Source organism: Carassius auratus, chromosome 40 (assembly GCF_003368295.1).
Source record: "Carassius auratus strain Wakin chromosome 40, ASM336829v1, whole genome shotgun sequence".
NCBI lineage: Eukaryota > Metazoa > Chordata > Actinopteri > Cypriniformes > Cyprinidae > Carassius > Carassius auratus.
In genome coordinates, this window is record NC_039282.1 from 5185530 (window position 1) to 5200941 (window position 15412).

A 15412-nucleotide genomic window follows, 5' to 3' on the forward strand; every position below is an offset into this window, starting at 1 on the left:
CTCCTCCCACATACACGAGCAGAGGACCCGAAACTAATCCCCACAGATTGACAAATACATCTCATGTGTACTGAACTCAACTGAACTCAAGTACAGACATGAACTGTTGTGAGGAAAAAAAGTAGAGCCATTGATTACCTTTCTCTTATGGCATATTGTTAGTATTGCAAAACAAAAGGGGCATGTAGTTGCACATGACCGAGCTGCAGTAAAAGCTACAACTAAACAGATATGTAACAAAAGCATTATGAAAAAAACTTTTAAGGACTTAATACACAATACAACAATAGCAAAAGACCTTTTATGAAAAGACATCATGTCAATAGATTCATCTGCAGCCACAAAGCCACACGGTAGATTCACTAGTGTCATGAGGGCTGGATGGGAGGGATGGGTTAAAGAAAGAATGAATAAGTGAAAGGAACTGAACAGAAGAATGAAGACAGGAGCATAGTGCAGGGCCCGAGGCGGCTAGACTAAATTCCTATTGTCTCAAATGAATCAGCTTGTTTGCATACACCAGCAATGACTCTACAGGGAAATACCGATATTAGATTGTTCTGTTAAATGCAAAGATAATAAATACCAATACAATAAATACCGTATCGAAATTCTTATGAAAAGTTGGGTTTCCTGTGAACAGGATGTCACTCGATACATCAGTATTATTGTTGGACAGGCTTTTTTTTTTTTTTTGTAACCATAAATTGGTTGCAACATGCCAAGGAACAACACCTCAAGCTATCGTGAAATTTGCTCATTCTGTTAATGTTTAAAGGCTGATAAGACAAATTTCTTGACTAAAGATTACTATTATCTTACTTTAACTACTTAAAAAAAAGGGTTGGCATGTATTTTTGGCACATAAATTTCTGTTTAATGGTGTGGCATATTGGCATTTATCATTAATATACATTTTTTCCCAGTCACTTTGGTACATTTCTCAGATCAGAATTGAAATTCTCAAAACTACCTGTTCAATTCTCCCAACATTGTGTCACTGACTTGTGCACATCAAAAAAGCTGTTTCTCATTTCTTTGAACAAGATGCAAATGCTATGGTGCATCCATGCAAATGATTATGTACAATTCTCTGTTGTTTCCTGCATTATCAGTTGCTTATGTCATGTTGATCAAAATGTAATATATTGGTTCTCTGTTGAATACTCTCACCCCCCACAACATTTAGGCACAAGCTCAAAGTCTTTACATGCAAAATGGTTGAACAAGTTATCATAATATGTCAAGCATATTTCTATACTTTCTATATTTCCATTAGACTTTTTTCTAAATCTGTCCTGGTTTATTTTTGTGTGCTATTCAGTGCTGTCTTTTCATTTCTGTATCTCAATGACATGTTCTGTCAATAAAATACAGTACAAACAGTAACAGTGTAAATTTGAATCTTTTCCATACACTAAGACGTAACTTACAATTGACAATAATTGTCATCAAAACTTTATCCATAGTTTCCATCAGAACATCCCTCCAGAGTAAACTGTTAATTTGACAACATGACTAAACAATTTGACTGTTTTATTCGCACACAATGACGATGTGATGGCACTGACATGTTCATTGACACAGATATTTACTTTTGAGAGATGAACTTTTTCATCTCAAGGATTTTGAGTAAGAGAGTGGCTTTTGCAGGTTACCCATGGTGTCCTTAATAAAAGAACCATTTTCTTATTGTGAAGAATGTTAAATAATCTAAAGAACCTTTTGTTGAATGGAAAGGTTCCATGGATGTTGCAGGTTCTTCATGGAACCATTAACCAAAACATGTCCTCTGACATTCAGCATCTTTTATTCCCAGCAAATCAGTATCAAAAGTCTCAGTGAGCATCTTGTGCATCTACTACAGTTCTCTCTCATCCTCATGGACTGCATCAGATTTGCCAGTTTTTGCAGTGAGATGCTACTTTACTCTTTCACCAAGGTGCTTGCAAGTTCTTGAACACATCTCGGGGGACAGATGGTCACACTTGGCTTGTGACTGCTACCTTCCTGTCTCCCTGTAGCATTGTCTTAGGCCTCTTACACTATAGACACTCTGCAGTTTGTTGCTCTGGCCACATCTGCAGTCCTCATGCCTTCCTGCAGCACGGTTATGGCATATTCACCCAAGTGAGAAGAAATTCTGCACATGTTTATTTATGGTGTTTTTCGGTGTCACTAGAAAGGTATCTTTAATGTCCCTAGTTACTGCCTACCATCTATAAAATATTAGTGTCTTAAAGACTAAGGCAATTAAACAAGCCTGAAAAACAGTTAAAAGTGCAAATTGCCATAATCAGTACATTGCCATCACAAGCATCAAAATTCCTTAAGTGAGTTGACATACAGCCAAGTATGGTAACCCATACTCAGAATTCGTGCTCTGCATTTAACCCATCCAAAGTGCACACACAGAGCAGTGAAAACACAACCCTAGGGTTAGGAATCAAAATCTCTAACCACTAGGCCACGACTTCCCCACTAATACCATTGCTTATTAATCCAAAAGTCAGTAAAGGTTATTAAAGGTCTTGATCAGATTGTTATTTAAAAAATAAAAAAATGGTGAAGCTACATACTGAGCAAACTACAAACTTGTGTTACTGCATGACTTGTTAATAATCAATGGATGAATTAATAGAGCAGAACATGAGCTGGCAAAGCTGGATGTGCTCTATGTAAGACCAACAGCATTTGTTCTCTGTATTCTAATCAGGCACAGAAACACACCTTATGTCTCTGTCTAGAGCAGGGGTGTCAAACTCAGTTCATGGAGTGCCGCAGCCCTGCAGAGTTAAGCTCCAAGCCTGCTACAACACATACACCATGTAGTTTTAAAATGAGCCTGGAGGACGTTATTAGCTTAATCAGGTGTGCTTAATTCAAGTTGGAGCTAAAATCTGCTGGGCTGCGGCCCTCCAGGAACTGAGTTTGGCTCCCCAGATCTACAGCATCATCTCATCAGGGTGAAGTGAATGCACTGCAGGTATGAGCACCCCTGCTGGCCAGACCACAGTAACGAAACACTATTAGCATGTTTTATCTGTGGGAAGAATAATGATAGTAGATAAACCTTTCAAGATTCATTTAATTAAAAAAATTTCAATTATTTGTTTATTTATTGTTATAATTTTTTTTTCTTTTGCCAAGAAAGCAAAATTCAAGCAATAATCATTTAATGCAACTTGACAATCTAAACAAAAAGCTCTTAAGTAATCACCCTTGCTGTAATTCACAGCACTTCAACTTAGTGCAGTATAGTTGTCAAAAAATTATAGCACTGGAGAGAAAAAGATTAGTTCACCCATAAAAAAAGAAAATTTTCTGGCAGTTTACTATGATGCAAATGAGTTTCTTTTTTCAGCAGAACAGATTTTGAGATAGTCTGAATTACACCACTTGCTCTGCAGTGAATGGGTGCCGTCAGAATGAGAGTTCAGACAGCTGATAAAAACACCACAATAATCCACAAGTAATCCACACGAATCCAGTCCATGAATCCATGAAGTGAAAGGTTGTGTATGTGTAAGAAACAAATCCATCATTAAAGGAGTCATCGGATGCTACATGCACTTACAAACACCCTATAATGATAAAAATCCACCCAGTGTTTTTTTTTTAATCTAATAAAATATTTACCCCTTTCTTAAATCAAGCCGATATCAGATCCCATCTACATAAATGTCTACGCTAGAATCATTCCTGATCCAGTTTCACCAACAAAAAAAGTGAATGTAAGGACTTTTAATGAATCTTTACATATCGCCTTTCCTAATAATGTTCAAATTAGCAAGTTTCACAATGAAAGCACATAAGTAAACCTCAGAAGAGAGGGGCGGAGTCAGCACAGCTCATTAACATTTAAAGAAGAATGCTACAAAATGGCTTGCTCTGAAAAGAGCTTTTTTTTGACAGGGGAAATAAAGGCTGTTGTTATACCATTGAGAAATTTTAACCAAACTATGTTGCAGACTTAAGACCCTAAGGAAACATATCAACTTGAGGAAAATGGCCATCTGATGACTCATTTAAGGCATTTTTTAAACTTGCTCATGTGCTGATATCTTTGGACCTGTTCTGGTGACAGAAGCACATGGCGATTAAATAAATACACAAATACACACATACATACATAAATTATACAATTTCATAATTCACAATGTATGTTATGTACGAATGTAAAGAAAGAAAATCTTTAGAGCATCTTTAATATAATAATCACTAATCAGCAATACCAAACAAGACCACAGAGAGACACCAAAAGACCACCGGCCTTAACCTGACTGTACATTCTACTATATGGATCCATTCAGAATAACTAAACCACTAATCACTGCATAATCTAAATCACCTTCAGTCAGCATCAATTATAAAACACTTGTGCTTTTAAGCCAAATTCATGCTGAAAAGAATAATTTACTGTCATCTGGACGTGAGTCAATATTCTCTCTGCCATTTCGCCTATAAAATCAGCCATGATTTATCTGCTTTAGCGCTATTTTGAACTTATAACTAATGCATTCCCTTACTGGATCCTTGAACCTATCTTTTCTACTTATCTTTTTAATGGGAGGTAACAAATTTGAGCAGATAGCACAAATCGTCAGAACATCCCGTACCAGCCCACTGGAGATATATTAATTTGTTCATGGTAAGGAGTCATCGATATTATAAACCTTTTATGAACCTTGCAATTTTTTTTATTGCCATCTTGAAATTCCTTACTTTTTTTCATCTTTCAGTTATCACAAACTTAAGTGAAGAGTAGCTATGTTTTTTTTTTTTTTTTTTTTTTTTTTTTTTTTTTTTGATGTATCTATTTTCAAACTTCAACTAAACCAGTTATTTATATCAAAGATTTATTTGTTTTAAATCCTTGAATTCTGTGTAACACCGTGATTAAGCATTAACACAAACAATGGTATAAAATCGCTAATCATTTCAGGAATACATAAACTTTGCAGTTTCTGTTTTTAATGGCACAAACTGTGACATACTTCCTCTTTTGTGAACAAACAGCAAATGGTTTGTTGCCAGGGATTTTTTAAAGCTTATCTTAGTTAAACAGCACATTTCAATAAAAGGAGCAGTCCAGCTTTTCCAAGGAACTTCCAAGTTATTGTTCCAGAACTTACTTTAAATGTATTAAGCTGCTGGGGGTTTCATTTCTATCCCTTATCTTATAAAACCAACAAGATTGTAAAACTCTAGTAAAGCAACAGCATAAACACCAAGAAGATCTATATTCAAATTCATGTTCCAAATGAGATTCTCAATCTCCCTCCTATCCTGCTTTTGGTTGCATTCTTGATTTTAAACACTTTCTCTTGTAATATTAGTTGAATGAGTTCATACATCTCTCAATGACAGTTGGTCTAATTAAGGTCAAATTATTGAAGTACTTTCTGCAGCCAGTGTGGGCTTGTGCTACTAACAATGTGTGCAATATTAAAAGATATGATTAATTGTAACACCAACATCATTGTTTGCAGACATAAATATGTAGTCAGGGATGTCACAAAGGTCATTGATACTCATGCATCTTATTCCACCATCTTTATCAGACACTTCTAAACTTCTAGGGAATATTTGACAGTAAAAATGATAAGAAAAAGACGATCTGTCCCGCATCATTATGGAAAGCCTATCAAGGTTTATATCTTGAAGTATTGGGAAAGCGCGATAGATGAGAGATTAGCTTTGCTGGTAAAATGATAGAAAGCAAATCACAAAACCATTTAATGCAACATTGATTTGTAGACACTGCTATGCATCAGCGTTGTTACTACCGTCATTAATAAAGTGCATAAATCAAATTATTCAGTCAAAATGTCTGAAATAGGTCATACTGATCCTTTCAACGCCTGAAAAAAAAGGTAAAAAGTTTGTCAGAAGAAGCTTAAAATGTAAAAATAGTAAACAGTAATAGTATATAGTAAAAAAAAGTAGCTGAAAAAAAAAAAGATAAAAAAGAATGCATAGCCTGTCAAATTCTCTTTCTAAAGACCTTGCCATGTGTCCTTAAACCAAAGGCCAATTCATATGTAACTGAAATAGCCTATCAACTAGCAACAGTTTTATTATTTATATTGGCTACGATTAAGGAAGCCCAGTGGAATATAGAACACTGAATGTATCTGTCTGGGTAGAGCTAGATTATTGGAAACAAAAGACAAATTTGACGAAAACTGAGAGACGTCGATTGGTTCTGTGGCGCGTGCAGTGTAGTGCAGCACTGCCACCTAGTGTTAATACAGCGAGACAGCGCTTTCCTCTGCGATGATTAGGACTCCTTGTGCTCGCTCACGTTACCTAATTCTGAATAACTACAATAGCTATAACGAAACCACACCATAGATTAGACAAATATAGATAAATATCTATTTACGGTATATATTTCTAATATATAAAACTGGTATATGAGTTGTACCCGTCAGGTCAATGCACACGTGACGCGTGAAGGCTAAACATAATACGACTGGCCAAATAATTTATATCGGAATATTGACATGTCATTATCCACCAATATGCTGAAATATGCAGTCTGAAATATGCAGTAATTCTGATTTTCTGGTGTTGCGTGTTACTAACGTGAATTAAATTATTTGAAAGCGTAGGCTACCTATTTATTTATTTTTTTCATTCAGTTAGTAAGTTAGTTTGTTAGTTAGTTATCCTTATTTAAATAGTATGTTTTTTTTTATTATTATTTTAATTGTGTGATGGTGTTAAACTATTATTGTGAGACTGACACATGCAGGAAAACAAACAAAACGTTGCCGATAAACAATACGAAACTTAAGCCTAAATTAGCTTGTTCGTTTTAAACTCGTTGAGTTTGAGTACAGTAGCTTCTAAATGTATTGGTAGTCAGTAGCCTATCGCAGGGAGTGCTAAAAAAAGTCAAAGGAATATTGTTTTACAGCGTGTGTGTTTTTATGTCATCGATAGATGTCAGTATGGTATCAGTTTAATAATGACGCGAGAGAGGGCGACAACGGCGGGAGATAACGCCAGTCAAAATATGTCCTCAGTTCAATTTGTTTACTTGCTAAATGTATGACTTTCTCTACTTTATTAAGGCTTCGTTTTGTTTATTCAAACCTTTGAGAATTCGTATTATTTTACTGAATATAACCTTATTCTGGACAACAAAATAAATGATTACATGCTGTAGCTAATTATGCTTCAAAATAAATCCATTCCATAGGCCTATAATGTGGGACTATCATATTGTATTATGTGTATGATGATGTTTGATTATCCATATTTTATCCACCCATAACTAATATAAATACTAACATTTAAGATTTGACTATTTTACATAAAATGCTATTTTGGCCTTTTATTATCAGTGTCTCACATTAGGAACACATCTGTCCCACTTTAGGAGGCTGCATATTTTCTCAAACGATTTGCACTAAGAGCACTAATATGTCTGTCATTTCTTTTATGAATGTGTTATCTGCATTTTCTCTTTTGATTTATTAAGGAGACATCCTGGGGTTTTTAAAATGGTATTAGTTGTGGATTTAATGTTTTGGTTAAATATTGCAATATGTCACAGAATCTGAAATGCAAAAAAAAATTCCCACATTGGGGCACTTCACCCTATATACTGTATTAAATAGGCCTGCATATGATAATAACTTATTTTGTTATAGTTGCAATGAAGTTGAGACTTTGCAATAGATTATTGTTTCAAAAACAATAACTGCAGTAGCCTACTATTATATTTCAGAGGGAAAATGAATATTGTCATTTTTACACACAATCAAGATTGTGTATTATAATTTAATTTAATTATTAGATAAAAGAGCACATATTGGATAGAACAGCTTTGCTCCACATGGGTTCACTGTTCTCGCATGTTAACTCAGGTGAGTTCTGTTGGAGATAGGTGACTGTCCCGCCCCTTCAAATCAGGTAATGAAAACAAACCGCCTCTGACAGGACAAACCTGTTGAATGAGGACTAGCAGGTAAGCAGCCCGTTCCTCGACCATTATACGTTTGCTATCACAACAGTCTGAACGCGTGGCACTCTATAGTCAGCTTTAAAACTGGACATCAGGATGGTGAGCAGTCAAGTCAAGGCCACAGGTCCCAAAGACACCGAACACCCCGAGTATTCCTGTGGAGGGTCACCGATGCCAGCAGAACCCCCTTCAGATTCAAATATACCGAATCTACCGAAACCGACCCAGAAAGCGTCAGAGGCCAGTAAAGCCAAGAACAGCTGTCAAACAGGTGAGTACAAAATATCTCCAAAACACTGTCCAGGAAAGATTTATCATTGTGATGCTCCTGCTGGGGGAACTAGTTCAAGCCAGCCTGAGTTGGTGTGCTGGTTTAATATGGTGTTTTCTGGTTTAGGATTGTCTCTCTGTTTGGCCAAGCTAGTTTTAAGCTGGTCTGTCTTTACCAAAACCATTCTAAAAGCAGTCCAATACATAAGACCATCAACCCGTTTTCAATGGTTTAAGATGTCACCTAATTTGATGAAAACACTGCTGTTCGAATGTTTGGGGTCAGTAAGATTTTTAATGTGTTTTAAAGAAGTCTCTTCTGTTCATCATGACCAAAAATACAATATTGTAAAATATTATTACCATTTTAATTAATGGGTTTCTATTTTAATATACTTTTAAAATATAAGTTATTTCTGTTATTTCAGCAAAGCTGAATTTTCAGCATCATTACTCCATTCTTTAGTGTCACGTGATCATTTAGAAATCCTTCTAATATACTGATTATCAATGTTGGAAACAGTTTTGCCTCTAAAATATTTTTAGAACCTGTGATACTTTTTTTTTTTTTTACGATTATTTGATTAATATAGTTAAAAGAACAATGATTATTTAAGAGAAAAATATTTTCTAACAACAAAAATATTCTTTATTATCACTTTTAATAAATTGAACACATCCTTGCTGAATAAAATTATTTATTTCTTAAAAATATAAATACAAATAAATAAACACACACATACACACACACACATATATATCGTTTTTTTTAATCATCCACATATTCAGTACGGAAGACTGACATATGAATAAACATAAATAAACATAAATTTGACCAAATTGTTGGCTGAGAGTTTGATGTTGATTCCTAAGCTGATCTTCTTAACTACAGTTAGCAGAAATTCACCTTATGCTGTTTTATTTTCATAAAAGCCAGTGTTAAATCTGGAGTCATTATGGAAGTTATGACCTGTACCAGTGTGTTTTCTGTATAGATTTAGCATTAGCATAAATATGATCAATTCTACTTTAAATGAATTCCTGGCTGAAATTTGACTGGCGTATACATACTGATCACGTTACATGTATTCTGTTGCAGTATGAAAGGTTTATAATTAGCAGTTTGTAATATTGAAGGATGCAGGCTTGAAGTTCAACAACACTAATAGGCCTGTGCTCCTTTAGGATCCAAAAAAAACAAGTCCACTTCTGAAAATAAATACCTCGGAGTCCGAGTGAAAATGCCAGTACGGGACATGCTCAAGAATATACGGATAGCCAAAGGGATTGAGCCTAAAGATCTGCAGGTATAATTCTTTGTCTTACAGTCTTTTATGGTCATAATGAGGCAGGCGCATCATGTTCTGACTCTGTTTTTTTTAGGAAAATCATTCTAAGGCATCTGAAGGTAAGTTTTAGACATAGACGAATAATCATTTAAACCTCATTGTGTTTCTAATTAGCACTATCTTTGGCCCAAAGGGGAAAAGAAACGAGTCAACACAGGTGGAAACCGGAGACGTTTTCTAGTGAGTGGCATCTTTTTCTGTTATTGTAGAACTAGCTCCTTGTTTAGACAGACAGATTGTGATACATTCCTCATGTCTGTTACAGAAACAACAAACAAAAAGTCTTGAGGAGCTTGCGATCATAGTAGAAGTGTTGGAGGAGGATCTTAAGACCTGTCAGTCATACAGATTGCCAGATTACAAAAGCCCTTCTGCTTCATGCTCTTCAGAGCTCCGGGTTGAAGATGCATCTCCACAGGGTTTCATGAACACAAATGACCAGGAGAATGAGATACCTCTGTCTCCAAGCTACCCATCTGAGACCTCCCCTGTCCACTCTGTGTGCAGCTCCTACCCGTCCCCAACTTACAGCCAGGGTGCCGATGTCTTCTTGGGGAATCAGGAAGAATATAGCATTTATGAGTCGGATTGCTACAGGTATGAGGGTCAATATAGAATGAGCTGCTCTCCTGCCAACTCATGCGAATACCAGGTGCCCTCCCCACAAGAGTCATTCAACGCCAGTCCCAACCCAGAAGTTTGGGAGGTTTCCTCTCAAAAGATGAACTGTCCACCATGGCCACATTCTCAGCACAAAGAATGGAGCTGTATGACCACCTTCTTGACTCAACTGGAAAGAGAGGAGAATCTGCTGCGAGGGATATCTGACCAAGAGCTTCTCGCAGTAGACGGAAACGGAAGGATGTAAGATTATTTTACTTTTCTTCAAAAACTCACTGAAGCCATTGCAGATGGTTTCTTCATGCAGATCCTAATGAGTAATCTTTCAAAGGCAGCTGTAATTTTAAAAAAAATGAAGAAAATGCACAGTTTCTGGAAATAATCTTCAAGTACCAAGAATTGCAAGGGTACTTTTTCAGTGCCACCTTCATCATTTGAAACTTTTTATGAAATACAGAAAGAACGAAAGTGGGTCTGCCATCGTTGCTGTCGCGCTCAATAAGCGACGGCATTCGTTTCCCACTCCCAACTTTATGACAAACCCCATTATTAAGTTCTCAAGCAGAGCAGAATAAAAGAGATTAATGGGAACCCGCTTGAAATCTGACGCAACAAAAATGGCACAGAGGGTCTTCAAACAAGCCCTCTTGCATGAAATGATTTGAACAATGGATATTGATAATGGCCGCACAAATCTAATAAGCATCCTGAAACACTACACCAGATGAAATGACAATGTTGTCAAGCAAATACAAGCAGGGTTTACCTTTTAGTGGAATGGCCCTATAGTACTCCACCCATTGAATGCATCTGTTTACAATGAGTGAAGCCATGACATAGAAAAGCGAACAAATCATGTGATAGAAAGTGACAGCTTTCATTTCCTCTCCACAGTCTTTTACACAGAGCTGTTGAGGAGGGAAAGAGATCCCTTGTGTATGTTATGGCCAGGAGGATGGCGGCTTTGAATAAACTGGATATCCAAGATTCGGAGGGAAAGGTGACACACAATCATACGTCCATATTCTCTGAGTGTCGGTCACTCGACAAACACACAGAAATGTTACATGGGCCTGTTTTTCTTCCCAGACTCCTCTTCATCTTGCTGCACAGACGAATCAACACTTAATTGTGGTTGATTTGGTGTCACTTGGTGCAGAAATCAACGTGAAGGACCGGAATGGGAAAACATGTCTTCATCTCAGTGCAGAGAATGGATATATTCGAGTCTTGGAGGTAAAATCTTTATGTGGTGCTGGAATGTTAGCAAGCAGAACTCTTCTACACGTTCACTCACTCATACAGAAAACTTCTTCTTTTTTTTCTTCTTTTTGTTGGCAGGTCCTGAAAGGTTTAATGAGAGATGGCGTATATATTAATTTGGAGGAAAGAGATGCAAACGGTACTGTATGTTGCGTTTAGCTCACTTTATGCTAATAATTTAAAATGTGCATGGCATAACCAGTTATTGCTTTGTTAATTTGTGTAAAAATCAGCAGGGTTGTTTTTATATTGTTCTCAGAAGTCAAGTTGACATTTTGGCTGCAGTAAGGCTGTGGCTGCATTCCTGCTGCATACGCCTGAAAAGAATCCAGCAGCGCTAGTCACAAACCTGTTGTTTTATTACCTTGTTGTGAAAGAGCTGTCACATTCGACCATGTTTTGTTATCAGAGAGGCTTAGAAGTGGTGTGGTTTAATGGTTTGATACTTAAGATATGAGATCGTTGTTGAAATTTTGTTGGCAGAGTATACGTTTTGAGCCAATGAATTAAGAATGAACTTCATTCTTCCATTCGTTAATGCATGAACTAACACTAACAATAATCAATGCATTTGTCACAGTATTCATTTATTCATTGAACGTTATTAAAGTTAGTTAGTTAATAAAATACAACAATGCTTTTTTAGTTCATGATAACTCAGGACCATTAAATAATACCAACAGATCCAACTTAGTAATGTACATTTTAATGAACTTAACACTAAGATTAATAAGTACTTAAGTATTTATCATTGTTAGTTCATGTTAACCAGTATAATTAACTGTTTACAAATGAAGATTTATTGTGCTACCAATATGTCTTGCCATCCAGGCCTAATAAAATACCTATTAGCATTCATACACTCATTTAGATAGTTTAACGTAAATAATATGGATCAGTGATGACACTTTTTGTCTAATAATTCATTCAGAAATACATGAAAAATTCATACACACAGCGGCTTGAATACACCTCCTCTATTATAAGCATGTTTGTAATTTCTGAATTAATATTCATTGCAACATTTTGTGGAAATCTAAAATGTCAGGGTGATGCATATATATATTTATACACACACACACACACACACACATACACGTACATACACGTACATACAACTACTGTATGTGTACCTTACATTTATTTAAATGATGCAACATGAAATAGTTCTTGGTAAAGAAACTAATTGGCAAAATATGCAAATTTTTGACCCTGGCTTAATCCATAAGCTTGCACATTCAACTTGCTTTTGATCAAAGCATCTGCCCTGTGTATAGAACCTGGATTGAAGGTATTTTCTTTGCAGGGCTCAGTGCGCTGCAGTGTGCAGCAGTAGCTCTTAACCACACAGTGAAGGAGCTGGAGCTGTGTGGAGCTGCGGGATGGGTCAGACTGCACACCCTTCATCAGGAGCAGATGATAGAAACACTAGAGTGCCTCCTTCAAATGGAGTGCTATTTACACACTCCGGTGAGAATGAGAGACGTTCAGTACATGCTGCTGCCCAACATGATTCACTTGAGGAGGAGTTTCATCTCTTTGTCTGTTTGTTTTTCATATAGGTTCAGGGTCCATTCAATCCAATGAAAGGAGCTGTTGATCCCAAGCTGTGTGAACAAGCAACCTTCTTTCAGTCAAATGAAATCAAGGTGTGAGGCATGTTTAATTCTGATGAATGATGTTCTGCATAAAAGCTTGTTTAGTTTGGTGTTAAACTGACTGATTTTATGTTTGTAGTCACAATTTCTGTCATGGCCGTAATTATAAACGTGATCATTTAATTGGTTTTCTTTCCTCAGGCCAGAAACAACATGATTTGGAAGCGGTTTGGCTACATGTGTGGCTGTTTCTAATAAGAGCTGTTTTCTCTGTCAAGCCAGGCAGGGCTGTTAACTGACAGTAAATGTTTTTGAGTGAATACAAGCTTTTACCTGGCATTGAAGGCAAAATGTACATTTATGTCACAATTTTTAGTTATTGTGAACTTGTTTTGTGGAAAAGGAGGATGGGAGTCTTCAAGCCGTGGTAAAGCTATGTATTATGCAACCGTAGATTTTGTTCAGTGTTCTGGTGAAAAGTGAGGTGGATCGCTGAGCAAAAACATAATGGTTGCCCATTAGCTGGTTTCTGTGAAACTTCCACTGTTAGTTACGTTTGAGTAGCACAATGTAAAAGAAAAAAGAAAAAAGACCTATGAGTCTGACAAATGCCACAGTTCCTATTTGCTCCAAGAGCAAGTACTTTTGATACTGAGGATAATGTAATGGATTATATATATACTGGTAGAATGGTAAAGTACAGTAACTGTGACAACAATGGAAATAAATCTAGAAGACAAATTAAAAAAAAAAAAAGAAAAAAAAAAAAAAAACAGTATGCACAACACACACACACACACACACACACACACACACACACACATATATATATATATATATATATATATATATATATATATATATATATATATATATATATATATATATATATATATATAATTATAAATTATACAAATTGTTCTCAAATTTAAACCTTTGGAGTCAGTAAAGTTTTTGAAAGAAGGAAGACTGGGATAATGGCTGATGAAATAAAAAATGCAAATAAAATAGAAAATAATTAATATTTAATATTTCACAGTATTCCTTTTTTATGAATTAAATAATAGTAGTCTTGGTTAGCATAAGAGGCTCATTTCAAAAACATTTAAAAAATCTTAGAGACTCCAAACATTTGAACGGTAGTGTGTTTATATATTACACACACACACACACACACACATATATATATATATATATATATATATATATATATATATATATATATATATATATATATATATATATATATATATATATATATATATATATATATATATATATATATATATATATATATATATATATATTAAGGCTGGTTAACGCGTTAATTAGATTAATTAATTATGGAGAAAGATATCACGTTAAAATGAACTTGCCCCGCCCCAGACTTATGTTTTCATACAGTTGATTGATGACTAATATGAGACAGGACTACAACTAGTTTTAGTTTATTATTTAGAGTATTATTTCATTACATAATTAATTTAATATTTGAAATAATAATAAAATCAAGAAAATAAATGATTAAAGTTATAGTTCACCCAACCAAAAATGACAATTCTGTCATCATTTACTCACATGGTCCAAAAGAGTATGTAATAAATTATCAAACAAAATATTTCTTGCTGAACCTACTTTTTGTAATCTCTGTTTGATCGGTTGAACAACAATGTATTTAAATGATCTTTTCAGGGTAATTTCTAAAAAAATTTGATGTGTGATTAATTCGATCAATTATTCACCACATAATGTAATTAATTAGATTAACAATTTTAATTACGCTTACCAGCCTTTTATATATATTGGGCTGGTAAGCGTAATTACAATTTTTAATATAGTTGCAAAAAAAAATGTAATATAGTTTGAGGTGAGAAGCTTTAAATTATTATTAACTTTTACGCTCATAAATTTTTTTTAATAAAATTAAGATTTTTCTTAATGGTGGCTGTAATTTGTAATATTGAGGATCCATTTATACAAATAATACAGAGTCATGAGTGTGACCCTGGTTGAAGATCTTCTCAATAATGTGTTCCCCTCAGACACAATGAAACCTATTCGTTTTTTGTTTTGGGGACTACGAGGTGTTTCCAGCAACATGGTATTTAAGCATATCTTTGTAATAATTAACAGTAATATTCTTTAATAGATCTCAGAATTCACATTTTGTGATTGTTCTCATTTCTGTTTTACATTATTAAACTGATGGTTATGTAATACTGTTAATGTTACACAGGCACAGAGGGTGAAGCATATATATTGCATGCTAAATATGTTGGTGGTTTATGTATATGACACATTTAGGGCTTCATTAATAATCATATCGTTTTATT

General features: G+C 35.1%; 1 protein-coding gene across 2 annotated transcripts; it reads left to right on the plus strand.

Moving 5' to 3' along the window:
• The first annotated feature begins 7975 nt into the window (after nucleotides 1-7975).
• LOC113058356 (uncharacterized) lies at nucleotides 7976-13648 on the plus strand. Of its 2 annotated transcripts, XM_026226165.1 has the most exons (11): nucleotides 7976-8249; nucleotides 9434-9555; nucleotides 9632-9656; nucleotides 9731-9777; nucleotides 9863-10461; nucleotides 11113-11218; nucleotides 11308-11454; nucleotides 11560-11620; nucleotides 12788-12951; nucleotides 13044-13130; nucleotides 13281-13648. In XM_026226165.1, exons 1-11 carry the CDS (start codon nucleotides 8075-8077, stop codon nucleotides 13332-13334), a joined length of 1587 nt encoding a protein of 528 aa, XP_026081950.1. In that variant the 5' UTR covers nucleotides 7976-8074; the 3' UTR covers nucleotides 13335-13648. The 2 variants fall into 2 exon arrangements, with proteins under 2 accessions (XP_026081950.1, XP_026081951.1); XM_026226166.1 differs by lacking the exon at nucleotides 9632-9656 and having other exon boundaries at nucleotides 9712-9777.
• The last annotated feature ends 1764 nt before the right edge of the window (nucleotides 13649-15412 follow it).

What these genes read in the sequence shown, in the direction of transcription:
- LOC113058356 (XM_026226165.1), top strand. Translation starts at nt 8,075, where the DNA reads ATGGTGAGCAGTCAAGTCAAGGCCACAGGTCCCAAAGACACCGAACAC. An exon ending in GAAACCGGAGACGTTTTCTA is followed by an intron (nt 9,778 to 9,862) that starts GTGAGTGGCATC and finishes TGTCTGTTACAG; the next exon opens with AAACAACAAACAAAAAGTCT. An exon ending in GTAGACGGAAACGGAAGGAT is followed by an intron (nt 10,462 to 11,112) that starts GTAAGATTATTT and finishes TCCTCTCCACAG; the next exon opens with TCTTTTACACAGAGCTGTTG.